Here is a 27,327-nt window from a genome sequence, read left to right on the forward strand (position 1 = left end):
TTACGGATGGAATCGCACTTACGAATAAACATGATCGTGTTTATCCGTTGGAATAAACATGATTGTTACTAAAAAAGGATGTCGTTATCTAACCGAAGTCTCGTAATTACTTCGTCGCGCTTTGCGCGATGACTTATACGGTATAATCTTTGATGAATCACATATGATTATTCCGGTATGGTACAAACAGTTTCCGCGAAAACTTAACGCGACTTTACGCGTTAAAAATATGTGCATATAAAGTAAAATCTTAATAGTAATTATCTGAAACTTGTTACAAATTGTGTAACACACGCAAGAAACTCGAAAAATACTCACGTGCGCCGTGTTAAGTGGTTGGTGACAACGGAACTCGGTAATTCGGGAACAGCGTTTAAGTCCGGCAAAGTTTTCGTTGAAGTTCGATCGTTGTTAGATTCTGAAAGTTAGAAGATTAATCGATAAGCGATCAATTGTTTCAAAACGTCAACATGTAGAAATTCAACAAATGCATTTTAAGTAGTAGCTTGTTTACCTTGAGAAAAACAATTTTCCGTTTTGGCAGCGCGATGCTCGCATTCAAGTTCATTCGTCGATTGTTTTGACACTTTCCAATTGTGTATCTCCTTCCGTAAAATGCGAATCGGATCATCGTTGTCCGCGCTAACAAAGCCGATCTCGTCAGACAAACAGTCCTTACGTCTCGCGTTGTCGCGCGATTCCGCGTTTCTACGATCTTCCTTCCGCAAAAGAAACCGACGACGCTCGCAAGCACCCCGTGACTTTGTCGCGAAATTTCTAACAAGATTCCCGTCGTTCGAAGATCGCGTCTTTTGCGATAATTTTGCGGACAATTTTCTATCGATTGCAGATTTTGTGCGTCGATTTGAAGGATCAGTTCTCGCGGACATGTTACCGCTTCCTCCGATTGCAATATTTCGAACTGAAAAATTGACCAATGCGATAATAGAAAAATTATAAATCGTAATGTTATATACAGTTTACTATATAGATAGTTTATAGTTTTACTATATAATTTAGTATGTATATAAATACCTATGTACACAAAAAACGTGACGCGACGTTGCACATGTTAGGCAAAGATCGAAACGCGACGATACAAAACATCTGCTGCCTACTTCCTGTTGTTCCGAAATTGTATCGTGTTGCTTCCAAAAACGATGTGACCGGGAATCAACATTAATCGATCCCAATTTATTTCACTTTCACCATCTTTGATTCTTGTTCTCGCCAAAAATTTTCCCGCAAACTCACTTTCTTATACGCGCGCAGCTGCAATTTGCAACAACCGGTTCCGAACTTTCATATCATTGTTTCGATATTGTTTCGGCGTCTGTCTTGACATGTCTTCGCACAGGCGAACGAAACCGGCGAAACAGCGGTGTTTCCGGTACGCGGTAATTCAAAAATGTGTAATAATTTTTAATGAGAAGTGTCGAGATGTGCCGACGAGGAACAATATCGGAACGAATCACACACTTTTTGGCTAACTATTTTCGCGGCAGTTTGAAATTGCGTATTGCTAACGATCGCGCTGCCAACCGTAGAAAATTGAAATACATTCTTGAAGATTTAGGAACACCGGTTGTTGTGTCGATTCTCAGTGGCGTTCCTAAAACCATTCTATTAAATACACACGCACACACACACGTACTTACATCCATATATATATTTTGAACCGGCGTTTCTAACCTCAAAAAACGCCGAAACTTGATGTTAATGTTAGCTAGGTTATAAAAACAACAGAAAGATACAATAAAATTATATATCTGGGTAAATTATTGAATTCTGACAATGGCGATGCAAAATCCGTCCGATGTGGATGCTGACCAAATTAAATCTGTATGTATTAGCGAGATTATTCTTGTATACGAATTATTCTTTTTCGCATTGTAAATGATCCAAACACGTGTATTTTAGCAAACTGTCAGTGCTGTAGTATATATTGTTATTTAGTTAATAACTTATGTAATTGTTTATATTTTTTTTTCTCTACAGTTTCGAGAGTTTTTGACTTCGTATAATAAACTCTCTGAAATTTGTTTTATTGACTGTATAACTGATTTCACAACAAGAGATGTTAAAGCCAAAGAAGAGAAATGTGCTCTTAATTGTATGGAAAAGTATCTGAAAATGAATCAAAGAGTGTCGCAACGTTTTCAAGAATTTCAGATAACTGCTAACGAAAATGCCATAGCAGCTGCTAAACGACAGGGTCAGATAAAGTAATTTGTCACTACTAATTGTAAGCAAAATTTTTTGTCCTTTTCTTAAAATTTTCTTTTATACAATATAGTAAACAAATCGTTACTTGAATCTTTATGTAATAAATTAATTTATCTCATATTTTGTATGAACTTGGTTTCATAAATACTTTTTCAATTTCGCAAAGTCTGAAACAATACAAAATGTTTTAATGTTCTGTATATAATTGTTATTTAAAATAAGAATTTTTGTAAACTATAAAAATAAAATTATGTGAATACATAATTACATGTTAAATAAATTATAAACTTGATCTATCTCACATCTCAATATGTAAACACAAAATTTGGCTTTCAATGTTAAAACAAATTGTCTTTTTACACTACTCCTAATTTTTCAAATTATTAGGTTTATAAAATATGACATGTAGTATCTGAATACTTATATATTCAAGTATTAATTCAAGGGTGTTATAAAATATTTTATATAATTATTTAAAATTCTTAATTATGGCTATATATATATGTATAAACATAAAAATTTATACAAAGGAGAATGCTATGCATATATATATGTATGTACAATATATGCATGTGTATAGACTCTTTATTAAAACAATTAAATTTACATATATATAAACATATATATAAATTTATAAAATCTAACTGGATTTGGAGTGTCCAAATTCGGAGAACTTCAATTTTCCCTGGGATATTTCTATGTCCATAGTTTCGCTTTCCCACTCAATCGGAGAGAATGTTTGTATGTTTGCTTCTACAGGACCCAGACTTTGAATTTGAGATTGAGTAATTTTGTTGTCGAAAGTTGTGCTTGATATCTGAGGCTCCTCAGTCTGCATCATGGTGTCCGAATTCGGTGAATTTGGAGGTGTTTTTCGCAATCTCTTGTAGTCCGAAAATCTTTTCAACGACACTTGGTCCACGGAAACAGCCTGTGTGGTGTGTCGCGTTTTATACAGTATCGGACAGCCCAAATCACCTTTCAGACTCAAACTGTACAAATTGGCTAGTCGACATAACTTTTCTCGCTCGGGTTGTCGCATAGGATGCAGTTTCAATTCACTCTGAGTGGGATCTTGTAGAAATCGAGAAACTTTCTCGTTAGCTGACGTTATGATGGAATAACCGGGCTTGTTATTGACATGTCGTCGTCCGGCACGAATCTCTCTACCACTGAGACCTTCGCGAATGCGCTGTATTCGTTGCTTATAGTTCCTCTTGGCTTCGGCGACTGAGTGTTCGTGCTGTATCATTTGCTGTAAGGTCGAATCCGATGTGGCTTTATCGTCACTTGTGCTGTCTCCATCTTCTCGCCAACTTGGCTCCCCGATCCAATCTGACTGCTCGTCGTCTCCTGTAACAATCAAATTATTTAATAAATGTAACCTACACATGTATAAATGTATTATCATCATACCTTCTCTATCTTCGTCATTGGTAACAAGACCTGCTTCCGAGTCGCTAGATGAAATACTCGAGCTAGATATACGCGAACAGTCCACAGTATCTCCTCCTTGCATCTTCCCACGATTCTTTAGCTTGGTGTTTTTCGTTGGTTTAGACATTCTCATCTCGCAATCGATGGAACGCTCTCTACATGATCTCTTACGTTTTCCGCACCATATAGCGCCGTACTTACTTTTACAATCACTTCGAAAAATACGTTTCTTTCCACCGAACGAAGTCGACACAATTGCCACTGCCTGCGAAGTGGACCCGTTCGCGTCGTATTCAATGGCCATCCTTTTAAATTTCCTCTTGCGCCTTGTGTTCGTTCGCGGCACAAAGTTTTCGTTTACCGAGTCGCTCTCGATATTGCTCGTGTTATTTAAGTTGGAGAAATGGGCGAAACGTTTGGTCTGATTGGTATCGTCGCTGTCCGACTGATATTTCGAAACGTTGGCAGTTTTTGGAATACGAATGTCGCAAATGGAAGATGAGCTGTCGTCCGAGTGTTTGGTTATGCTTAAAGTTGCTGTAAAATGTTATTTCGTGTCAGTTCTTCATTGTATTTTCACAACAGACCGCGTGTTATTACATGTTTCGGAGATTACATATGATTAAGCTTTGACTTCTTTATACTGTACAAATTGATTTCTACAAAGTTATGTAATCTTGATAATAATCCACACTGTGTGCCTCGTAGAAGCCAAACTGTAATTGTGTGTAAATATATAAATTAGGATCTGCGTAAGGGGAATGCAATATATAACAGTGTTTCTAATTTGATGATTTAATTGGAAGAAGTAAAATTTTTTAATTTTCTTTTTACCAAAACTCCCTTTGCTCCCTTAAACTTACGAATATTTCCCGTAGAACGGGCTCGTCTTCTAATGCCCCATCTGCGTCTGGTTGTACTGTTGCTGCTTTCTTCTAATGCCAAAGTCAAATCGTGCACAAGCGCCTCCATTTTTACTCTTAAACTTGCTGGTACAGCCTTCAAAACACGCTCCATTTGAAGGACGCGTTTTTTGCTGCAAAAATTTTATCAATTTTACTCACTCAGCGCAAGTTTACAAATTGTCGTTGTCATAAATATTTACTTGAAAATATTTTGTACAAGTTATTTTACAATCTACATAAACACATGCGTACAAGTGTTTTAATTACATTTCTTACATATGCATATATTTTTTTATGTATGTTACATCCTAAGCACAACACACGCGAGACGTATAGGTTTTAAAAGTGCGACAGAGATTCGTTTTTTTCTCATTGCGAGATGCTTGAGCGTTCGAACGATTATTTAACGATATCTTGCACCGAACAAGAGTCGTGACTTATCAGCGATGCTTCGTCTAAACGGAAACGAGACATACGGTATATTAAAAGATTATCGAAAGGCAGTTAAACCGTTCACACGACGAGAAAACGCATATGGTGCGAACGAGTAGCATATCCGTGATATATGTCAATCGTTGGACATGATGATAGGAGGAGGGGATCAAAACAAATCGCGTTGGTTTTTTCTTGTCGGTCACGACGATACGTAATATCCTGCTGCTCACCTCTTACGAGTGATGTCCATTAGCCCTCGGCTTAAAAGTCTCTCATCGTCGAACTCACGCGGTTCGTCGTTGTTCTCAGATGAAGAAACGAAAGAGAAATCACGCAAAACGCAACGCGATTTAAAAAATCGTCAATCATGTCAGATTGTTCTTACCGTTAAAGTTCCGATTGTTGTGTATTATACCGCTGTAAACCGTTGCGAAAAGCGCACACAACAGTTTATCCGTGGGATTTCGAGATCCGTGACACAGAAATGCGAAGAAGCTGAGCGACCAATTGCAGTCGCGTATTCTCGAGAAGGAAAGTTCGTTCGAAGAAAATGCTCGGCTGCGATTGGTCGATTTGCCGAGCGCAGCGATTGCGTCGTTGTCAAAATCCGCCATTAGGATATGACATTTGGAACGCGGCCTTAAAAGTACATATTCATACCGCCATTTCCGGTGCTTTGTCGTGCGGACGTACGCAACGCTCGCGTTCCCGAGTCTGGTGGGCGGTTTGTTGTTCGAAATTTTCGCGATATAAATCGTCGCGCGACGCTTTATACAACGCGATATGTTGTGAGAAATGCGAGTGAATGTGAACGGCGGCGACATAATGCGAGAGCTCGTATTGCGCGACAAGACATACGAGCGCGGTTGTGCAAATAGCGCGTAGTGATCGTCTGCGCACGCCCGATGTGTCTCCGCGGCAAGATGAGCGCGGCATCGCGTTAGGTCGACTGCGAGGACGCACTGGTGTCGCGAGTTGAAAAGAGAGAGAGAGCGCGCACAAGCGAGAAGCGCGCGATCGCCTAATTACGATTCTGTCTGTCAGCTAGGTAATCGGAGTAATAACGTCGCCAGGGCGTTAAATACGGAGCGGACGCGCGATATTGACTGGTGTTTTGACCAGCATAGAACGCTGAGCAGTGTTGGTTGATAAGGTAACGTGGATAGCCGCCGTGATGGACGGCGCGAACGTGAATGGCGGGAACACAAGAATCGTATCCGAGGATCCTAACCTCGAAAGCGCTGACGGTGGTGATTCGGCTGTGCAATCGATGCCAGAAACGCAAAATTCACCGTTGAGCGGTAAGACTCAGTCGACGGCTGGCGGAAACGCGGACACGCAAGGGATTAACGGCGATCTAAAGGCCACATCCAAGAAACCCGGCACGCAGTCCCTGCGTAGAAGAACAAGGAAATCCATCACCGACGGCAACGTGATGGAGTCGGTTGTAACTAGGACGCGGAAACGCAGGCACTCCAATCTCAATTACGCGAGTTCGGATGATTCTGAAGAGGAATTTAATGGGTTCGAGATGCATGGGCTTGATTCGCAGCCAGGCAGTCATGTTTTGAAAAAGCTCATTGGTAGTTATTAGTTATAGTTAATTAGCCCCTAGTTGTGTTATCCATAGATTTTTCTCAAACAGAACCTGATAATTGTTTTGAGAAGATTTTTTTCAATGCTTTTGTGTTTACACACACACTTTTTATGTTTTTTCTAATTTTTCATATACTTTTGTGCAAACAATGTCAGAATTAAGGTAAATTCAATGCAATTTATTGCAGCTGAAGCAGAAATTGCAGAAGCACAATTTGTAAAACGTATCAGATATTCAAGAAGAAGCCTAGATGATAAGAAGGAAGATGATCAAGATTTTGATCACACAAGAGCCTATATTTATGAGACAGATAGTTTTGGACAATTTGACATGGAAAAGATAAAAAGAGAAAAAGAATCTGACAAATCAGAAACTGATTCTATTGATATGCCAAATAGCATAGATTCTGAGATAGAACCAAGTAAAATTGAATCTGTCTCCATCAAGTCAGCAAATTCGTCAGCAACAAGTAGTCCATCAGCAGCATCACAAAGGTCGAGAAGTAGTCGTATTTCTCGTGGTCCCAGTCCAGGAGGAAGGCAAAAAGTTGTTGATATGTCCAATCCCTTGTATAAAGAACCGTTTAAGCACGGATGGAAACGTGAACTGGTATTTAGAGCAACTAATGATAATTCACTGAAAAGAATGGCTGACATATATTATTATACTCCAACTGGCAAAAAAGTCAGGAGTTTTAGAGAAGTTGCTGAATGTCGTAAGTATAATGCGTGATGTAATATATATTGTTAACCTTCTCAGTGCTATAGATGTATAAATTCATTTAACAAGTAACATACTGTGGGCGCTAGGAGTTATTTTCATCTTTAGTCAAAAATTCAGCACTGAAAGGTTAATTAACATATTTTATGATTCATTCATATTAGAACTGACATTTATTTTACAGTCAATTCAAAGGAGTTAAAAATTGACCACTTCACATTTTTCAAAGAGCCTATTGGACTCGATGATCCAGAAAAAGAAATAGTACGAGATGCCAAAAAAATGAGAGTATGTTTTTACATTTTACGTTTTAATGTTACCAAACAGTTTATGTTACATTTAAATGTCTGTCTTGTGAATTGTATTAATTATGAACTCACTGAATATGTATGAAAGAACTTCTTTATCATATTGTTTGTTTATCGCATAGTATTAGAAGGTATGTGCAGGAGGAAAATATTGTTGTTTACACATAATTTAATTTTTTTTTTTATTTATTGTAAACTTAAATTTTTTTAATAACAAGTTTGATTTAGATATTTTTCATTACATTGCAATAATTAATGTAAGTAATATATTACTTTTTAAAATCGTTTCAAACTAGAAAGATTTTATTTTATATCTGCATTGTTTGCAGGGATCTATGGGAGGATATGGAAAGAAATCTCCTGCTAGAAAATTCACACCAATAAAAAAGTCAGCACAAGAACTTGCAGTGAAAAAGATAGTACAAGAACCTGCAACAAAGAAACCAGTACAAGAACCTCAAGTTCCTGTACAGGTGGCTGCTACTACACCTACATCTGTATCTACAGAAGCTTCAAAACCTAGTTCCGTACCTGTGTCAGTGCCTACAAGAGCTACCAAATCGACAAAAGTTTCAACACCTACAGTACATAAGACAAAAACAGCTGCAAAGAAAACTCCTCAAATAAGTACGTTTTATTGGCTCCAAAATTTACACATTTTTCATGTTTTTTAAATGGGTTTTATTTTTGAGATTATCGACAACTTGAATTATTTCGAAATTAAGTTCTATATTTTAAAAGGATTCTCAATAACTCGAAGCAGATTGCAAAAAAGATTTTTTTTCAGTTTTTTTTTTTTTTTTTTTTTTTTTTTTTTTGCTGCCCATGCTGATGTACATGTATGTTACAATATCAAAAATTTTGAATTGCATAGCAGAAATGAAATCACCAGCTGAAGAGATTGAGATGCTTCCACCTCAGCGAAGTATAGCAAATACAAGACGGAATCAACAAATCGCAGAAAAAGTTGTTCCTGTCAAAGCCAAAAGATCGCTACCGTGAGTATTTTAATTATTTAGTCTTATATTTAGTTATTCTGTTCACACATATGTATATGTACATACATACATACATGTCACGTTCTCTTGAATAGTCGAATGCGTAAATTTAATCGAAAAAAGCATTTTTATTTTTTATATAAAATATAGAAAATGTTTTTTTCTGAAAAATCTAATAAGAAAGAATAAGAAAAGATTGAAATATTCAGAAGATTATGTATTTGAGTGTGTGTGTGTGTGTAAGAATGTGAGAGAGAAAGAGAAAGAACAAGAGCGAGAGCGAGAGCTTAATTGAAATACCTAACATAATTATGTATATCTTTATTATGCAATTTATTTTATTACGTATTTGTTTAAAAAAGATATACATAACTCAAAGTTGTTGTACATTGTTTTTGAATGCAACAGCAGCTCTATATTCTACCTATAATTTTCATAACTTTTCCCTTTTGATCCTATTTCACAAATCCTTAATAAGCATCTTGTGTTTTTTTTCCTGAATTCCTTTCCCCGTCAACGCACATCTTGCAGGCCGAAAGTTCAAGAACCGTGCAGCATACGATGTTCTACAAGTATGGGATTAATACCAAGTTTGCAATGCCGTATCTGTCTCTGTTTGTATCATCCCGAATGTGTCGATGGCAGGGAAGTTGCAGGCAGTGATGAATACGTCTGTAAGGTAGGTGTGCCGCATAGTATATATTGAATAAACAATGATCCAGTGGCGAACAAAGAATTGTGAACTGTGTGAATAAGTTTCCATTTATACATATATTACTTGCTTTCCGACAAAACTGTGTTGCTTCTGTGATATATCAAAAAATTTTCATCTTACATGACGATATTGCACATAAATTGATAGTTTTTTTTTATAGCACAAAATTAAATCTGTTATAGAATTGTCAACCAGACACTAAAGATTCTCATACATCGAATAATCCTACTCTGACGCCGCCTCCATTGATTCCAATCAGTATGTTGGGTACTCAGAATGCCAAATCAAAACATCAAGCTAACGCACCGCCACCTCCGAAGTTACAAAGAATTCCCAAGAATTCAGACAACGCTGATACGCAAATGAGAAATCCTTCCAAAGTTTCCAAGACAATGTCTGCAACATCAAATACGTCTTCGACTACAGATAAGAAAGAAACCGCTTGGTTTCCTCAAACGGAAAATGAGTTCTTGCAGAGCCATGATGGTACTATGCCGAAACCAGCGCAAAATATCGCTCTGATGGGTGGTAAAAGATATATTGTAGTGCCGAAAAATAACGCGATGGCGGTTCAACCGGCTATAACAGTGAAACCAGACAAAATTGGCGACAAACCTCCAATACTTCAAGATGGTTTACTTACCGACATCTCGAACACCGTGGATAATGCTGTTGAAAAGCCGCACGCGCCTTTATTCAAGCACTTGAATACTGATGCGTCTGAAAACGTAAATGTCATGTCTGATAAAGAAATGTCAAAAGATGCGACAAATGACGTAACACATCTTGTCTCTTCCGCTGTCACCGAAGAGCTCGATAACAAAGACAGTAAAGATAATAAGGATGAAGAAGTTCAGATTACAAAAAATAACAAGAGCTCTCCGAAAAGAGACAAGTCTATTGAAAATCTATCAGAAACTAAATCTTCTACCGCTGCTATAGATGATACGGCCGAAGAAAACAAAGCAGCTACAAGTCGTGAATCACCTGAGAGAAAACTTGAATGTACGCCAGTATCTTCAGAAAATATTGTGAGCGATGTTGAGACAAAGATAATCAAACCTGTCGAACGGCAACAGTCAAGTAAAGCGGGTACAGTAAAAAAAGTAAAAAATATCAAGTAAGTGTGTACGTTTTAAGAAAATAAAAACAAAACATCGGTATATTCTCTTATTTTATCCTGCATTTAAAACGTTTCATCTCCAAGTGGATTTAAGTTACGGCAACTATCTTTTGAGGTTTTGGCAGTTGCTTTGTACATATTGTATTTACAAAGTTTAGAGACGCACTTTTTTTTATAATAACCAAACGCTTGAGCAATCAAAAATAGAAAATTATTATTTTTAATTTTCTTGTCTTCCGTACTATACAAAACTTGATATATTGAATGCATTCGATTTTTATATGTACGATATTTTTAATACGAATCTTATAATGTAAACATGTGCAAAATCCTATAATATTGTAAATGCAATGTACACAAATGTTTTATTATATTTGGAAATATAAAAAACACATGTGTTATAAAAATGAATTTGATTTTGTCGTATGATCGAAGCACACTGCCTTAGCTTCTTAAAAATACGGCCAAATTCCGAAGATATACAACAAAAGTAAATAAAACGCGTGCACCCCATAAAGTTTCACGATATATATATATTTTTTTTCTATTTGTGTAATTGTAGTATTAAAGTAAATTTGTATTTTATCTAATCCTCGATTTTATCCGACACTTTTAAATGCACATTTTATGCGTAAATATACGAATGTTTACATTCATGCTGCAATTACAAATAAAGCTCTACTGATAAGTGCTTCAGCGGAAAAAATCTAATTCATTTTTATTTTTTATATTTGCAGATATAAAGACATGTGTGCGAGCCGAAACACAAAAGCTCTTAGTGCGTTTTCCCGAAAATTCTCACAATCTTCGTCCTTTGATCCTATATCCAATCCCATGTTTGTTTCTTTACAACTCTTATCACCTTTTTGATAGAAATTTATATATTCTCTTAAGCAGAGAGAATTATATTTTTTCAGAGGTGTTTTTACGACATTATTTGAGAAATGTAATGTGTAACGTAAACGAAACTCTTAATTTGAAAACCTCTGTAAAAATAAGCTCCTGCTTTTAGTTTTAATTGCGAGATAAATTAATTATTTTTTCGGTATAAGATATGGGTGCTAAAATTATTTCTGCAAACGTAATAGAGATACAAGATGAAACGTATGTTTTTAAAATGTGATTCATTTTTGATGTTTTTCAGAAAAAAGAGCCAAGAGGTTGAACAGCAACAGAATTTTATGGTTTCCATTTGTGCTGGCTATAATGCCTTGCTGCGCATTTTCCAATATCTTAAAGTGCAAGAGCTACTAAGGGCTGCGCGAGTTTGCAAAATGTGGCGTGATCTCGCTGCGCATCCGTCTTTGTGGAAAACTGTACGAATGAAGAACAGTCAGGTCACCGATTGGGAAGGTCTGGCGGACACATTACAAAGACGGGGTACTCAGTATCTAGATCTCAGAAAAATGTTGGTGGCTGGTGAATCTGATCTTTGGAAGAAATTTTTGACTGTTATCCCGCGAGTTACTAGTCTCGTCAAACTCGAGCTGTGCAAATGCCCCGTCATGGTGGTCGAAGAGGTTATTAAGAACTGTCCTCAGTTGGAAGTATTGAGTGCAATGTCGATCAAATGCGATTCCCTCAACTTGGAATCGGTCGGCAATCTGAAGCAATGTCAAGAACTCCGGCTCAAAGCGATAAGCGGAATGTCGTTGCAGCAAGATCTTACACCTTTACAAGAATTGAAGCAGTTAACACAACTGGTGAGGACTCATATTCGTATAAAATTTGCAATTGTTATTAAAACATTATGTATTAGTTTTTATTACATGTAACAATTTTTTATGTTACTTTCGCAGAGTTTAACATCAGTCAGAGAACTTGGGAAGAAGAAAATTGATATTATACAGGCATTAACGAACTTGGAAACACTAGAATTAGGTGAATGTTCCGACTTCCCTGACAAATTTGGAACTAACGTTCTAATCAAATTGAATAAATTAGAACGTCTCAGACTTGAAAAGGGCCAAGGATCCTGTTGTACGTTTAATATTCTCGAAGGTGTATCGAAATTAGAAAATCTGAGTCAGATGGAATTGGTCAATTTTGACGTAAAGAATGGTTTTGACAAATGCCTTGCCAATTGCAAGAACATCAAAAGGTTATTAATTATACCGACTTACATATCACAATCAGCGACATCTAATAACATGGTACTCGGAGGTGTCACAGAATTATCAAATAATTTGACACACTTCGTGTGGGGCGTTACACTCGAATTACTCAGAGTTACGGAATTATTCGTTGATCAGTGCAATCTTACAAACAAACAAGTTAATGGCGATTCTATACCGGTTTTAAAACCAGTCCCTTGTCTAAATTTGGTTAAGAATACCGAAGAGGAAACAGAAAACCAAAAAGGTACGTTCTAAGTTTAAGTGTGACTTAGAGTTCTGTATAATATCGAATGAAACGCAAATATTTACATTTTTATGTAATTATAAATATGATTTTGCAGGTGACAAGTCACAATCGCACCTAACAAGTCCTCAAGTGGACATCCTGCCGCTGCCTCAGTTGCAGAAACTTCTCTTAACCGCATTACCCAAGACTCGAGTCAAAATCTTAAAAATTCCTTTTCACGCTACATGGCGACAAAGCATTTCTGATACCGCCACGTAATAGAGGCGAATAAACTAATACAGAACTAAAATGACACAGATGAAAGTGGTGAGGATATCTTTTATAGATTCTACATCATTTGTGCGCTACAACATTTATGAAAAATTTTTTTAAAAAAGAGAGAAAGAGAGAGAGGGAGAGAGAGAGAGAGAGAGAGACCTTTCTCTATCTTTAACAATAGACTTCTGCACTACGGGCCTGTATCTACGATGCCTAGAAATTAGGTGAAAAAAATTTTTGTGTAAACCGATACAATATAGTAGATGACGAAAATACATATTAAAGAGGTAGTGGCTTCATGAGATCGGTCCTAGTGCGAGAATCCTATTGTATTATGAAATTTTAACAAAGAAATTGCGGAAAAACTTATTGTTATTCTTGTATATAACTGATGTCAAAATTAATATAATTTGTACGCTGATTACGAGAGTCACTAAAACGCGACTGTTTGTTCACAATCAGCCGGTTTGCGGAGAATCATCATAAGGAAATTTCATCCAAATGATCGCTTAGTAAGAAACACCATCGTAGCAAATTCGTAGTAACCAAAGGATTAATCTTCCCTCTACGAACATATCGAATTATTTTAATTTCCTTCTTGTAGTTTGAGTTGCATTGCAAATTATATAGCATATAAAATTCGCGTGCGTTAAACAACTTATATAAAACTTATTTAAATGATACAAGCTATAAGAGCTGTAAACAACTATACACTGGAGGGCACTCGTAAAGTGGAAGAATGTACTTCGAATTAAAAAAATTTAATTTTAAATATATAAGCATTTTCTTTGTACAATTTAATGCCGGATTGTATACATTGATAAGAGATGTAAGAGATGTAGATGTGTGGCACTCTTGTTTTTAAATACACATACAATTTTATGTATACGTATAATAATGAGATAAAAACATTTCGGATAAACAATAAAATCGAAGTACAAAGTATAATTTTATTTCTTTAACCAAACATATTTTGAAAGTTTTACTGTAACTGCTCGAAATGCCGCACTTGTCAGTTGCGACATTGCTCGAGCATTTACAACTTGTCAAAGGCTTATTTTCTCTTAAGACAACAGGTAATGCACTCTCGTATAATTTTTATATTGTAATAAAAATGGTTTTGCACATTTAAGTGTAAATGAAAAAGCAACGCTTCTTCATCTCAAAGTCTTCTCAACAAAAAGTATTCTTCTCTTTTTCGAGTGAACGTTGGAGAGCACATAACTTGTTTGTTCTCCAAGAACGCATTAAAGAACGAAATAAAGAGAATAGTTATACGTAATTTCTTTGTTAAAGTTTCACAATTTGGAAGAGGACTGGATTTGGAGAAAAACAAACATTTTGTATATATATATATTTGTGGTACATACAGTGAGTTTTTTATATATAATCTAAAAAGAATTTTTTTCTAGTAACTCTACAATGTATCGGTACACATTGTACAGCGATGAGAGCAACTACAAATTTAATGTTTTCATGGTGAATACGCGGGACCATGTACGTGCGTCATTTTCACCAGGATAATTGTCAAAGAATATTTTTTTGACGTGACTTAAGTTACTGTGAAAAACAAATTTTCTATCTTTTTTGTACATTATCGACATTATCGACTATATGTTATTCAAGACAGAAAAAAATAGTATAGATTTGTATTGTGCCGAAGTTGCTGTTACGTGTATCCGCGTATTGGAAGTAATTCAACAAGATTACATACAAATTTACGTATATTTTGGACTTGTCATACATTCGTACAATTGCAAATAGGTTTGTTTGATAAGAAGAAAGGGATAAGATGAGTACTTCGGTGAGACTTTTTTCGATCAAGAAGAGAAACGAAAGAGATGTACGAAAATAAAATACGACACGTGTAATTCAAAATTAGATTTGTATGTTTCGCCGATATAAAAACGCCGAAACAAAAACGAACTTAACAAACTTAAGTTTTTATTAAAATAATACAAATGATAAAGTCTTGCGCGCGTATATTTGGCTCTAGATATTAACTGTATATAAAAAAACATGTAATATCATACATGCACATATATATATATATATATATATATATATATATATATAATATATATATAATTTGAAATATATATATATATATATAATATATATATAATTTGAAATTATATATACGTATTTATACATATATATATATGTATACATATAATATCAAAACTCTGTATATCTCTCTCTATATCTTTTCAAGATTTTAGGATATGGAGTTTTCGTTGCAAAGAAAGTAATCCGCAAAATTTGAGACGAGTGTAGGACGTGTAATATATTTATTTTATTGCACAATAATCAAATATAATGTTATTAAAGGTGTCATTGAACATATATATATATATATAAATAATATATATATATAAATAATATATATGTATAAGGAGTACAAAAGGGATATGATAATTGTTCAGCGTTTGTATTATTCATATTCCTTTCAATAAGATACCACGTGTTTCTTTCTTTACTTTGTCATGAAATCCTTTTATACATATAAGAAATATATATTAGAGGAATATAGAGACTTATATTTTATACTAAAATAAAAGAGAGAGAGAGAGAGAGAGAGAGAAACATTATCTTATAATTGTATGCTAAACTTACATTTTAAGCAATATATACAAAGTAGAGATAAATTTGTTTTAAGAAATGTTACACTGTGTAATTTATCTCGCGGTCAAACCCCCCACCATATATTAATTATATGTTCTCGTAGCGTAACATTTTTCATGAATTCTATAATAAATATATTTCCAGCACAATTGTATACGTTATTGTCATTTTTATATTTATCGCAACGTGTGTTTTGTACAATTTTAATAATTTGTCAACATACATATTGGAATTAAAGTAATTTTATATAAAATGTATATTAAAGTATTTTCGACGTTTTTTTCTTTTGAAAAAAATCGGCAATTGGCATTGTTTGTAATAATCTATTTATTTATTTAACTTTTTCAAAATATCGGCTTAGCATTAAATAGCGCTAATAGCGTCTCCTGAAATGAAACCTTGATAGAAACTAAAAATCAATAGAGTGCGGTACTACCTACATACGGGAGAAAATCGTTTGGGGGGAAGCAATTTTGCGCTGATTTTGAGGTTATGTCGTTCATATCGCAACATCCGTGGTGGCGGCCACCAACGGAGGTTCGTACGAGCTATTTTCGTTGTGGCGAAAAGTTTTGCTAGTTGCAGGCGCCGCGCGTTACGCGTTATAATGTATCTGAATGCGAAGAGAGGCCATCAGAGCGCCGTAAGATAGTAGACAAAAATGGGCAGGAGAAAGGCTTGTACATTGTCAAAAGGTAAACAACACGATCCGTCATCGCAGCAGAAGCATTTGTCCACGGCGAAAAGGAACGAGCTCAATGCCCTGTGCGAGAAACTCTTCGATCGTGAGTACATTTTTATTTGCTGAATAAGTTCTGATATTCTTCTTGGGAAAAAATCTCGACTGTGTCTACCCTATTCTAATCCACGATAGAAAATTCTGATTTTAAATGTTACTCCGATGTTATTTTGACATTTTGTAGTAAGCAGCAACCCAGCGTACTTAACGCAATTATGGAACAACTACTTGGATATATCGGAAGTTCTGCTGAAGGTTAAACGCCTGGAGGAAATGAAGACCGAATTGTCCCAGCGATCCCTGGGGATTGGACAATTCATAAATTGGCTCATTGAGAACAAAGCGCGTGTCGATGGTGTGAGCATTGCCGATTTTCCGGGATACGATCTGGGACTGAAGGCAGAGGCTGATTTTGTTCAGAATCAATTGATCTTAGAGATACCAAGGACTCTCATTTTCAGCACACACACCGCAGCATCAGAATTGATTGTTATGCAGAATGATCCTTTAGTGCAGCACATGCCTCAAGTGGCGTTAGCTCTGGCGCTTCTCATAGAAAGACATAAGGAGAACTCCAAATGGAAGCCTTATTTGGACATGCTTCCAAATACTTATAACACAGTTTTATATATGAAGGCTAATGATATGATCGAGCTTAAAGGCAGCCCTACGTTAGGTACGATCAAGTCTTTACATTTTATTTTATCTTTTTTTTTTTTTTATCTTTTTTTTTTATCTTTTAAATAACACATTTACTTATTTATATCTGTGCAGAGGCTGCGTTGAAGCAGTGCCGGAATATCGCAAGACAATATTCCTACTTTAGCAGAGTATTTCAAAGCAATAATAACTCTGTCTCTGCGATACTTAGAGATAATTTTACCTACGAAAGATATTGGTAAGTAATTAAGTAGATCAAAATATTTAAAAAGTAAGGGTGGGCAATAAAATATATTGATTCGAGAGAGAACGTGTGTGATAAAAGTTACACTTTATAAAATATAACGTAACATTATATAAAATACACATATATATATATATATATATATATAGAGCTATAAATAAATAGATCTTATCTTCTTATATATGTGGAAGTTCTGCAGAGCAGCTGTTTGTCATTTACAATCGGAAAAAGTTGAAAGAGTTAGATATTTCATTGTCGCGAATGGAAATATCGAATATATATATAAAATTGTTGTGCCGGTTTAACGATTATTTCGCGTAATCGGGTATCGTTTCCCAGCTATCGTTCGCGTCCAACGAATCGTTGTCCATGTCGCTCTTGCTGTCAAACTCCTCGGCAGAGTTCGCTTCTTGCATTTCGGTCCTGTCGGGTCTCTTGGTCGTTGACGTGGCGACCACGTTGACCATCACAGTGCTCAAGCTGCTGGAATTCGACAACTTCCTTGCCGCCATAACCGGTCCCTGGAACACCGCTCGCGACAGCGTGTTCCTGTACGTGTACTTCTGTTTCTGTTTGATCCGACACACGATGAAGATCGCCAGGAACACGACGAGCGTCAAGCCCAGTATCGCGCCGCTCGCTATTATACTCGGTTTCAGACCCCTCGGCAGAGTTTTCTCCCCGTCATTCTTGCTGCTTATCGTCTCATCGTAAATCGTTCTTATGTCAATAGTGTTCGGCTCCTCCCTCACGATCTCCTCGACGGATCCGACTTGGTGGAACTCGCTGGAGGAATTGTTCGATCGAACAGTCTTCTCTCTGTCGATCATCGCCACACTCACGTTGTACAACGAACCCTTCGCTCTTTGTTCGTCATCGATTTCTGGTTCGAACTGACGCTGCACGTCTTTCGCGAAGGGCAGGGAACCGAACGTTGTGAGCAAATCGACAATCTGCATCGTTCGTCGGGGATTCTCGCCGCGTTCGTTCGCCGCGTCGGTTTCCGAGATAAACGTTGATTCCTTCGACGCGTTTCTGTCGCGCTCAACGAGATCCAACAATCTCGACATCGATCCGTTCTCCGCGTCCTTGTCGAAAAGCGAGTCGTGCAGGTAGCTCACGATGTTCTGCGCGAAGCGATTCATCGTTCTGTCCAGTTCTTGCTTCGTGTCTTCTCGCTCAGTTTTATCTCGATCGGAGTTGCTGTCGGGTGAGAGCGTTACGCTAACTTCTCCGTTGTTCGTGCTGGAAAATTCCAACGTCTGCGGACTTTTCGACTTGGGTACTCTCAGCCTTGACACTTCTGTCAGGTGCACTTTGCTGGAGCCCCTCTGGCGCAGCGCTATCAGCTCCTCCACGCTCATGTTTCTCGATTTCAGGAGACGCTCCAGCCGCTTGCCGGCCGAGCCGGACGCGAACAGCTCGAAGATTTCCGCCCTAGCCTCCGGCTCGATCTCGGAAACGACCTCCTCGTAACGCCTGCTGCCTGTATCTCCTTGATGGTTCTCCGACGCGTGATCGCGATCCATCTTCTCTTCTACCGATTGACTCGTCTGATCATACACGGTCGAGTAATCATCATATTCCTTTTTACCATCAATCGGATTCGCGGTTTGTTTTGTTTCCTCAACCGGCAGAACCGCATCGTCGTTCAACTCATCTTGTTTGTTGTCGTCTTCAGAGATCGGAGTGTCGTTCTGGTACTCGGTCTCGATGAAAGCGTCGTACTCCTCCGCGGAGGAGGATTCGCCGACGCGAACCAACTGACTCTCGTCTTGAATAAAAGTCACTTTTTTGTTGTTGTTGTTATTATCTTCGTTATTTTCACTCTTGTGATCTTTCACGAGTTCTATTCGTTCTGTGGGGTTGAGAATCTGCTCGATGCTCAGAGTGGACTCGGTGTCTCGGTGAGGCGGTTGCGACGGCGCGACTTCGCTCGGCGGACCGACCCAAACCGGTCCTCCCTCCGAGTTCTTGCTCTTCTTGAAGTCCGAGAAGTCCGAGAACTCCATGATCTCTTCTTCGTCGAAGGTCCTCAGCTTTATCGCGCGATTGCTGCTAGTCGTCAATCCAGCGCTTCTGTCGTCGCTTCCCATTGATTTGACGATCGGCGGCACCGTCGATGTTGTAGTATCGTGGACGATCGTGGGAGTAGTCGCTTTCAGCAACGACGAGTCCTGCGCCGATTGCGTCGATATTTTCTCGATCGGATTCTTTTCTTCGGATTCTTCCTTGTCGTTACTCATCTCGTTCGAAGAAATTTGCTCGTAACTTTTCGAAACTTTGTTCGGATTAACTGTAGAAAGATTGTCTAAGATTCTCGAAGCTGACGCAAGTTTTATCGTGGTGCTCTCGAATGTCATGGACGTTTGCGTCGTGGATTTGGTCGGCGTCGCCGTCGTGGCGAGTTTCATCAGCGAGTCGGACATCGCTCTCGACATCTCCTCGATGTACTCGTAAGACTCGTCTGCGTTTCTCGACTTGAGAGCGTTGATCACGTCGGCCTTTCCCTTCAGAAGGTCGGCCAGCGTGAGATTCCTGCGCTGCAGTATCTCCGACAGACTCGAACCTTCCTCTTGCTGCATTTTGAGCAGCATCTTCAGCTCGAGCGTGTTCTCACGATCGTCGTTGGACGGTGTCGAACGATGTTCATCATCAGGATCCCTCATCCGTGACAAGACTCCCGACGAGTTTCTCGATTCGTCGTCACTAATGGAAGGTGCGTCGTTCGCCAGAGCGAATTCGTAATTCTGCGGTGGTCGTCTCTTCCTCGGACGAGGCTTCGAGTACTCCTCGTCACTGAACTCGTGTTCGTACTCGCGCGCCTGAAAAGCCTCGCGATATCTCGACGTGACCTCTTGGTCGTTCAGAGAATCACCTACCAAGTTACGACCGCGCTTCCCGTCGATGCTCGCCGCACTTACGATCGTCTCCCCCGTCGAATCGTGCGGATTCTTCAACGGGCGACGTCTCGCGCGCGGATAATCCTCGTCTATGTCGTCGCGACCATCGTAAGCGACTTCATAGCCATTCGTAGGAAGTTGTCTGTCCGAACTGCCGATTCGAGGACGATTCGATTGATTGAGCATCGCGTAGCGATGCTTGAACAGTCGTCGACCTGTCGGATCCGGAAAACCGTCCTCCTCGGCATCCGCGATCTCTTCGTTCCTTGAATAGGATTGGAATTGAGAAAACGGCAGCAGCGGCACGGAATCGCCGTCGCGCCATTTCGGCTCAAGAGCCTCGCCGTTGTTTCTCCACTTGCCTATCGGCTCGCTTGATCGCTCGCGATCCTCCAGCAATTCTCCGGGCGCTTCCGTGTCGAAATCCGCGAACTCTCCTCGCAACTCCTTCTGAAATAATTAAAAATTGTTTCAAGATAAAATTCAAAACAAATTTGTTTCAGTAACGTAGATTTTATTAAAAAAAAAAAAACTTGATACGTCATTTTTGTATTCGTGGATGAAGCAACGCATCGCGGAAGTGTGCGTGCTGCGAGCGCTATATATATATATATACATATATATATATATCTCTTTCAATTATATGCGTCGGGATCTTTTCCAAGCGATTGAAAGAAGATTCAGCGCTTTTACTTTTGTGTTGCACGCCGGACGCGTGAGAACGCATGAAATACGAGAAGCCGCGTTCTTCCGTTCTCGTTTCCGCGAGGTAAATAAACACGAGTCTTCTGTTAAGTTAATTAGAGAATTATCTTTTCCATAAAGAAGAGAGATACCAAAAGAAAAAAGAACCCTCGCGTTTATCAAAATCTCTCGTTACGCTATTCGCACGCGTTAGACGCGAATAACGTTCGGGTGGCGAACAAGATACGAGGCGTGTGTTTCGTAAGCCGGCGCGCGAAGCTGAATCGATTCATTATCGTTTCTATTTCGTAACTTTGTTAAATACAGGAGAGTTTTTCGTGCTGTCGCGCGTGATTTTCACTTCGCTTTCTCGACGCGAAAGAAGAGAGAGAGAAAAAAAAAGATCGCGTTCCCATTTTCCACGATCTCCGATCTCGCAGAATTTACGATCCGCGTGAGAACGCACTCGCGCGATTATTCTCTCGCGGAGATATACGTGAACGTCGAGACTCACTTCAAAGAAACCGCACTTATTTCGGAGTTTTATTATTATCGTCTCGCGGCGCGCGTTTTGTGCGTCCCGACATTTCGAAACGTGAAATAAATTTTGCGCGTATTCTCTTTTATACGATCTACAATTTTCATTTATTTTATATACAAGTCCGCAATTTGCATTTGCACAGTGTTTTCGGTTTTCTTTGTTCTTTGAACGCGCGCGCTTCTATATACGTTCTTTGTTTTCCATTTCCCGTTCGAGTGTAGGTACTTTTCACAGCGGATTCCGACGGTTAAAACTTTCGTTTGTTCGTCGCGCGTTCTCGCCTTCGCGACGCGAGATTATTAACGGATATATATATATATATATATATACATCCGCGCGACGAAAACACGACAAAACGCTCGTAAAGTCTCGAACTTTCCGCGCGCGCAGCGCGGCCAGCTTTCTCTTTCTCTCGTGGTTTACGCGCGAGTTTTCTCGTCGTCGCGGCGCGCGTCGATCTCGCGGCCAGGCGAATCGACGCATCGGCGAAAAATTCCGGGAGGAAAAGCGCGTTCCGACAGAACGATTTCTCGCTCACGATTTCGGCATACGCCGTGAAAATACGCAACGGCGGAACCACGGAGAATTCAAGCAGACGTACGTATATAAAAGAGATGCGTTTTTTTATGTCAGAAAAACTTTCTCCGAGAACCAGAATATAAAACACACGATGCAAACGTTCAATAGACGAGAGATAATAACGCTCGTTTCTCTCGATGTCGTGGATATATCGATAATTGCGTCGTGTTGCAAAAGAAAAAAAAAACTTTCAAGAGTCCTCAACATTCTACACTTATGTGTAATGTGAGTCACACTTGAGCTTGATGACATCTAATAAACGCAATTACGACGGAATTTGCGTGCGCTCGAACTAAATTAATTTTTATACATCTCGCAAATCGAGAGAGAAGTCTTCGAGGAAAAGAAGATTCAGACGTTTCCCTTCCCATGGTGTATTCGATATTCGGAATCGCTCGGTGTGAAGCGAATGTTCTTGGCAAGCGAACAAGACTCGCATGCGTGCCAGTTGTCACAAAAAATCACGACCGGTTAAAAGTGTCGGAAGAGATTACTTTCGGTTATAGTTATATGGTCATTAACCTTCTCTCTCCTACTTGGGTACTATCACTTTCCGAAAAAGTTACCTCGCATTGTGATCGTGCACAGTTTCTTCGATAACAAACAATTGTTTATTACTGCGTTCAAATATTGTTTACACATATGTTGTTTGTTTAGTATTTTATTTTTAAGAGAAAAGAAAATTTCTCCGCTTTTTTTCATTTAATTAAAGATTGATACGTTTGACAATTGCTGGCAACTTCGAAATCCGTTTCTTTTTTCTTTTCTCGTCAGAAGTGAGGACAACGACGACTTGTTCGAAAGCATCGAAACGTTAAAGTTTCTATCGCGATTACCTGATACTCATAGTCGTCGCTTCGAGCCGCGGCTTCCGGCTTCCTGATCGGATCTCCGTGGACCAGAACGTCGCGCCAACAGTCACACGCGATCAGCGCGAGCACGAGAACCACCTTCCGCATAGTTGCAGCGCGATCAGGAATCTCGATGGTTGTTTGGAACACCGCGATGTTCCTTGCTCGCCGCCGACGCGACACTTCTCCTCGTTGTCCCAGTAGTTAATAAGGTGCACGCAAATTGCCGCAATGAACAAAATCAGAAAAATTGCGTTCTTCCTGTTACACAGACTGAGGATCTCCTCAAAAATCATGCAGGCGAATATTTGCCACTTTATGAATTATTCCCAAATTTCACACAGAATCACAGAAGAAGAATAGAATACAATAGAATATAATACCGTAATGAGATTTCTTCTACTCTATTTGCACTGTAATTATCAACTACACCAAGATAATCATCACGCGTGCAAATCTTTAATTGTATTGTTTTTATTTTTCACGTTCGTGTTCACAAAAAAACTCTTCGAAACTGTTTAAGTTCGGTCCGCGGAGTCGCTTCGTTGTGTCTCGCGATTTCGTTTAACTCCGTTCTCGCTTTATCTAGTTTCTCCTTTGTTTCCCACGTCAAAGAAGCTGCTCGTCGATTTCCGGGCGGAGAACATCGCGATCGGCAACGGATGCGTTCTCCATTTTTCGGCCTAAGCGAAAGAGAGCAACGTCTCTCACTCGCGCACAAAACTTTCGCGCTCGCGCTCGCTCCTCTCTGCGTCCTCGGCAAATAGCCTCCGCGAACTGACACCGCTTTTCTCCGTGCGCGCTCCTAAGTAAGTCGGTGAAACTCGAGAGAAGCAGAGTCTCTTCCATCAACACAACACTCGAACGTATCGCCGCCGCCTGCTCTCGATGAAATGTTATCCGAGTCACGTCGGAGATGCGAATCCGAGAAAAATATTTTATTTACTGATACACCGCCATCATTTGTTACCATCACACCTGTTAGTAGGTGCTATCTATTTATCTGCTTTTACGTTCGCTAATTAGATCGGAACGCGTGATGCAATCCGCGACGAAGAAGCGTCCGTGCGCGTCCGTGCGACTGTCAAATTTTCAAGGAAGGACACAACGCGTTGCCGGAAATCGCGTCACCCGAAAGCATCACGCGTTCTTAAAGAATCTCGGAGAAGGGAAAAGATACGCGTGATCGCTTTCGCAGCATGCGGCACGTGAAAGACAGACCGGCTGGAAGTGTTGTCAAGAAAAACCGTGCGGTTCTCTTTTCGCGAGCGGGAGAACGCGCTTTGCCACTCTCGACACGATATATTCCTCCCGCTTGCCGATAATATCCGCTCGCCGAGGAATCAGCAAAAGTCACGTTTGTCGTCTTGTGACGCGCGTGCTTTCACACGCGGATTCGAATTGTTGTTTTCTCGGCTCGATCGAACAAATCCTGTTCTTTCTTCTTTCAGAGAAATTTGTTTTTTCGATCTCTCATCAAGGATGACAAGTTTTTAATTCGCAATTTGCATATCGAAGACGTCAATAGGTAAAAAAAAAGTGGAAGTGTCCTGTGGAATAAAACTGTCGATTATCTCTCAACCTGTTTTCGCACAATTATAACGCACACGTACACACATTTATGTCTGATGTAATTTCGCGTGAAATTTGTAATTTTATGACGTAAATCGCTGATTATTTAATTACAAGTAACCTTTCGTTGAAATTTTATTTCTATCGCTTTTTTACGAGACACCGTTACTTCATACACTCTATTTTCTCGCGGGTTTCGTTGCAATATTAACGACATATTAATATCGCGATATCGCGCTCAGAAAAACTGGCGGCGGACCTGTTTTTATCTCGCAATCGGATCTCTCGGCTGCATATCTCGCGCACGGGAGTAGTTGACGTTTTCGTGAACTCTTTCGGTCTCGTCGATTCGTAACAATCGTCTCGAAATCGATCTACCGCTCCAAATGAACAATCTAAACTCGAACACATTCGTGGGATTTTAAATATCGATTTCGTTCGGATCACTTTTTTTGAGAAATAGAAAGTAGAATGTGCGATTACGCGTTTGCGCAAAAAACTCTCGGTAAAAACTCGAGTAACATATCTCTTTCCCGAGAAACAGAGAGAGAGAGAGAGAAATGCAAATTCAAACAATTGCAATTTGAAAACAAATACAAAGCTTGTAGAAGTGAATTTAAGCGGCAAAAACTATGGGAGGTGAGTAGGTTGCATCTGCATGGACAATGAGCGATCAAGCGCGCTATTAGCTTGACACGGTTTACTGAAATCAATTTGTAAGAGGAAGAGCTCGATCACGCAACGGGCGCGCAATGGTCGTGCACTCGGATCTTATTATAAGTACTGTGTACAAATGATGAAAATCTCTCTCGGCGAATGAGATTTAACACGCAATCTCTCACGGTGGTAATGTGGTGAAAATCGCGTGTTTCTCCGTACGGAGAGAGAGAGAGAGAGAGAGAGAAAGAGAAAGGAGGAGATAAGGGAGGGGGGAGAGAAGGAGAGAGTGTCGACGAACATCTCAGAACGGACATAGTGGTAATTGCGCCAATAAATCTTCTAGCACGTTCATTTCCGGAATTCTGGGTCAAGTTCCCGCGTGTCCGAAAAATCACACTCGCGGTAAAGTCAACTATGCTCTTTCTCAATTTCCTCGAAGGCGAAAGTCGACGAAGCTCCGGAGATTCGTGCGAGCGCACATGCATTTGTCGTAAGAGTTGATTTCACTTGGAATTGAAGAATCTTTTAGATCAAGCGTCAGTGAATGTCTCAGCTAGTATTTTCTTTCATTAAAAAGCTTCTTAAGCGATACACACTGTGTCGCAAATAAAAATAAACACGAGATGACATTCACTGGTTTATATAAATAAACCAAGTAATGATCGAGTGCACTTGGCGCAAATAATTTTAACTTTATAAGTGTAGTCATAAATATAAAAATAATGTAAATACATATATGACAAGTCTTTGTTAATACAAAAAGAGGAACAATGCATAGTATAAAATTATAAAATATGTTAAAACAATAGAATATTTTGTTACACGCACATAAAGAAAAAGAAATAAAATAAAAAACATATGCTGGGGGTGTGAATAGTAACGTTGAAATAAAATGTTTTCTAGCTGGGCCGTTTCCACAGTGATGACACGACAAAACTTGATTCCGAGTCCGGACGGTTCGCGAATGATCCATGCTTTAATCCCCATGTGGGACATGTGCAATCACGAGAATGGGAGGGTAAGTTACATCTGTCTAGTTAATCTTCTAGGTAAGTTGCACGACTGATAAGCTTGCGTTCGAACGATCGATATGTTCGCTGTTGTTCCTACATACAGATTACGACAGATTTCAACGCGTCGTCGGATCGCTGCGAGTGTTACGCGTTGAGAGATTTCAAAAAAGGGGAGCAAATATTTATAAGTTACGGACCGAGGACGAACTCCGATTTCTTCGTGCACTCGGGCTTTGTCTACATGGATAACGACCAAGTATTTACAATTTTTGATTATTTAAAGAGAGAAAATAAGAATTATACGACTTTTATTGCGCACAATATAAATTTAAAAAAATATATATCATTTACAGGATGGTTTTAAACTTCGCCTTGGCATTAGTAAAGCGGATTCTCTTCAGAAAGAACGAATAGAATTATTAGACAAACTAAATCTGCCGTCGGTAGGGGAATTTTTGTTGAAACCGGGCGCACAACCCGTCTCTGACACGCTATTAGCCTTTTTGCGGGTGTTCAGCATGCGAAAAGCCGAGCTGACGCATTGGCTGCACTCAGACAAGGTCTTTGACCTGAAGTGTATGGACTGTGTACTGGAGACGGTCGTTGAAGAGAACGTAAGAAAATTTCTGCTGACCAGGCTGCAGCTCTTAATCGCTAATTACCCGACGACACTGAAGGTGAAAGTAAAATCCGACTATTGTATTGTTCCGGTTTGCGACTCACTTATTATTATATCAACACGATTGTTTTTCTTATCGCAGGAGGATCTAGAATTATTGGAGCTTACGTTGCCACAGGTAAAAAAAATGGCCGTTCAGCTGAGAGTTACTGAAAAAAGGATTCTTTTGGGTGCGCTTGACTATGTGGAGCAGTGGACAAAGGCTTGAAAGAATCGGCTGGAACTACGATTGAAAGGATCTTTCGAAAGAAATCAATTTTATTTTTACAAATTTTCGAAAGACGATTTTTTCAAGTATAAAAGTAAAATATAAAGGCGCGGACAAATTTATATATATATGTATATATAATTATATATATATATATATATATAATTATACATATAATTACATATATATAATAAAATGTATATATCTATCGCCTACTAAATAATACGCAGATTTTATGCTCGACGTGTGTGGGCGCGTGCTAATTAATAGGAAGCGTAAACCT

At 38.9% G+C, this 27,327-nt stretch overlaps 6 protein-coding genes across 12 annotated transcripts in view; 3 read left to right on the top strand and 3 right to left on the bottom strand.

Annotated features, from left to right (window-relative positions):
* The window catches only part of LOC109863767 (protein PFC0760c-like), a 43,159-nt gene extending 41,546 nt beyond the window's left edge, over positions 1-1,613 (bottom strand). The window contains exons 1-3 of the mRNA XM_020444294.1: positions 1,036-1,613; positions 515-922; positions 319-418 (exon numbers count right to left, since the gene is read on the bottom strand). Coding sequence (XP_020299883.1) covers positions 319-418; positions 515-890 — 476 coding nt within the window. The 5' untranslated portion in view covers positions 891-922; positions 1,036-1,613. The remainder of the gene's footprint in view (positions 1-318; positions 419-514; positions 923-1,035) is intronic.
* A 74-nt stretch (positions 1,614-1,687) lies between these two features.
* LOC109863771 (mitochondrial import inner membrane translocase subunit Tim9) lies at positions 1,688-2,427 on the top strand. Its single transcript, XM_020444299.1, has 2 exons — positions 1,688-1,842; positions 1,999-2,427. The coding sequence occupies exons 1-2, from the start codon at positions 1,795-1,797 to the stop codon at positions 2,227-2,229; spliced, it is 279 nt and encodes a 92-aa protein (XP_020299888.1). The 5' UTR covers positions 1,688-1,794; the 3' UTR covers positions 2,230-2,427.
* Positions 2,428-2,793: 366 nt separating this feature from the next.
* On the bottom strand, positions 2,794-5,475 carry LOC109863694 (G patch domain-containing protein 2-like). Of its 4 annotated transcripts, none has more exons than XM_020444138.1 (4): positions 5,389-5,475; positions 4,527-4,699; positions 3,643-4,200; positions 2,794-3,579 (listed from the first exon to the last, which is right to left on the bottom strand). In XM_020444138.1, the coding sequence occupies exons 2-4, from the start codon at positions 4,678-4,680 to the stop codon at positions 2,867-2,869; spliced, it is 1,425 nt and encodes a 474-aa protein (XP_020299727.1). In that variant the 5' UTR covers positions 4,681-4,699; positions 5,389-5,475; the 3' UTR covers positions 2,794-2,866. The 4 variants fall into 4 exon arrangements, with proteins under 4 accessions (XP_020299727.1, XP_020299725.1, XP_020299726.1 ...); XM_020444136.1 differs by having other exon boundaries at positions 5,234-5,420; XM_020444137.1 differs by lacking the exon at positions 5,389-5,475 and adding an exon at positions 4,845-5,201.
* A 108-nt stretch (positions 5,476-5,583) lies between these two features.
* Positions 5,584-15,096, top strand: LOC109863693. 3 transcript variants are annotated; one of them, XM_020444133.1, is made up of 11 exons: positions 5,584-6,586; positions 6,788-7,315; positions 7,505-7,608; positions 7,958-8,255; positions 8,503-8,626; positions 9,158-9,305; positions 9,524-10,461; positions 11,202-11,300; positions 11,609-12,167; positions 12,264-12,825; positions 12,923-15,096. In XM_020444133.1, exons 1-11 carry the CDS (start codon positions 6,178-6,180, stop codon positions 13,084-13,086), a joined length of 3,933 nt encoding a protein of 1,310 aa, XP_020299722.1. In that variant the 5' UTR covers positions 5,584-6,177; the 3' UTR covers positions 13,087-15,096. The 3 variants fall into 3 exon arrangements, with proteins under 3 accessions (XP_020299722.1, XP_020299723.1, XP_020299724.1); XM_020444134.1 differs by having other exon boundaries at positions 8,506-8,626; XM_020444135.1 differs by lacking the exon at positions 11,202-11,300.
* A 974-nt stretch (positions 15,097-16,070) lies between these two features.
* Positions 16,071-27,153, top strand: LOC109863710 (histone-lysine N-methyltransferase setd3). The gene is made up of 7 exons (XM_020444162.1): positions 16,071-16,496; positions 16,635-17,126; positions 17,225-17,348; positions 26,048-26,162; positions 26,261-26,413; positions 26,511-26,834; positions 26,919-27,153. The coding sequence occupies exons 1-7, from the start codon at positions 16,373-16,375 to the stop codon at positions 27,042-27,044; spliced, it is 1,458 nt and encodes a 485-aa protein (XP_020299751.1). The 5' UTR covers positions 16,071-16,372; the 3' UTR covers positions 27,045-27,153.
* On the bottom strand, positions 17,371-23,896 carry LOC109863708. 2 transcript variants are annotated; one of them, XM_020444161.1, is made up of 2 exons: positions 22,898-23,896; positions 17,371-20,704 (listed from the first exon to the last, which is right to left on the bottom strand). In XM_020444161.1, the coding sequence occupies exons 1-2, from the start codon at positions 23,018-23,020 to the stop codon at positions 17,663-17,665; spliced, it is 3,165 nt and encodes a 1,054-aa protein (XP_020299750.1). In that variant the 5' UTR covers positions 23,021-23,896; the 3' UTR covers positions 17,371-17,662. The 2 variants fall into 2 exon arrangements, with proteins under 2 accessions (XP_020299750.1, XP_020299749.1); XM_020444160.1 differs by having other exon boundaries at positions 17,372-20,707.
* Positions 27,154-27,327: the final 174 nt, after the last annotated feature.

This window comes from Pseudomyrmex gracilis, unplaced genomic scaffold, assembly GCF_002006095.1.
Source record: "Pseudomyrmex gracilis isolate BER0280 unplaced genomic scaffold, ASM200609v1 scaffold_12, whole genome shotgun sequence".
NCBI lineage: Eukaryota > Metazoa > Arthropoda > Insecta > Hymenoptera > Formicidae > Pseudomyrmex > Pseudomyrmex gracilis.

What these genes read in the sequence shown, in the direction of transcription:
- LOC109863710 (XM_020444162.1), top strand. Translation starts at nt 16,373, where the DNA reads ATGGGCAGGAGAAAGGCTTGTACATTGTCAAAAGGTAAACAACACGAT. An exon ending in GTGCGAGAAACTCTTCGATC is followed by an intron (nt 16,497 to 16,634) that starts GTGAGTACATTT and finishes GACATTTTGTAG; the next exon opens with TAAGCAGCAACCCAGCGTAC. An exon ending in TCTACATGGATAACGACCAA is followed by an intron (nt 26,414 to 26,510) that starts GTATTTACAATT and finishes TATCATTTACAG; the next exon opens with GATGGTTTTAAACTTCGCCT.
- LOC109863708 (XM_020444160.1), bottom strand. Translation starts at nt 23,020, where the DNA reads ATGCGGAAGGTGGTTCTCGTGCTCGCGCTGATCGCGTGTGACTGTTGG. An exon ending in GCGACGACTATGAGTATCAG is followed by an intron (nt 20,708 to 22,897) that starts GTAATCGCGATA and finishes TAATTATTTCAG; the next exon opens with AAGGAGTTGCGAGGAGAGTT.
- LOC109863693 (XM_020444133.1), top strand. Translation starts at nt 6,178, where the DNA reads ATGGACGGCGCGAACGTGAATGGCGGGAACACAAGAATCGTATCCGAG. An exon ending in TGTTTTGAAAAAGCTCATTG is followed by an intron (nt 6,587 to 6,787) that starts GTAGTTATTAGT and finishes AATTTATTGCAG; the next exon opens with CTGAAGCAGAAATTGCAGAA. An exon ending in GAGATGCCAAAAAAATGAGA is followed by an intron (nt 7,609 to 7,957) that starts GTATGTTTTTAC and finishes CATTGTTTGCAG; the next exon opens with GGATCTATGGGAGGATATGG.
- LOC109863694 (XM_020444136.1), bottom strand. Translation starts at nt 5,253, where the DNA reads ATGGACATCACTCGTAAGAG. An exon ending in CCGTTCTACGGGAAATATTC is followed by an intron (nt 4,201 to 4,526) that starts GTAAGTTTAAGG and finishes AACATTTTACAG; the next exon opens with CAACTTTAAGCATAACCAAA. An exon ending in CAATGACGAAGATAGAGAAG is followed by an intron (nt 3,580 to 3,642) that starts GTATGATGATAA and finishes TGATTGTTACAG; the next exon opens with GAGACGACGAGCAGTCAGAT.
- LOC109863771 (XM_020444299.1), top strand. Translation starts at nt 1,795, where the DNA reads ATGGCGATGCAAAATCCGTCCGATGTGGATGCTGACCAAATTAAATCT. An exon ending in ATGCTGACCAAATTAAATCT is followed by an intron (nt 1,843 to 1,998) that starts GTATGTATTAGC and finishes TTTTCTCTACAG; the next exon opens with TTTCGAGAGTTTTTGACTTC.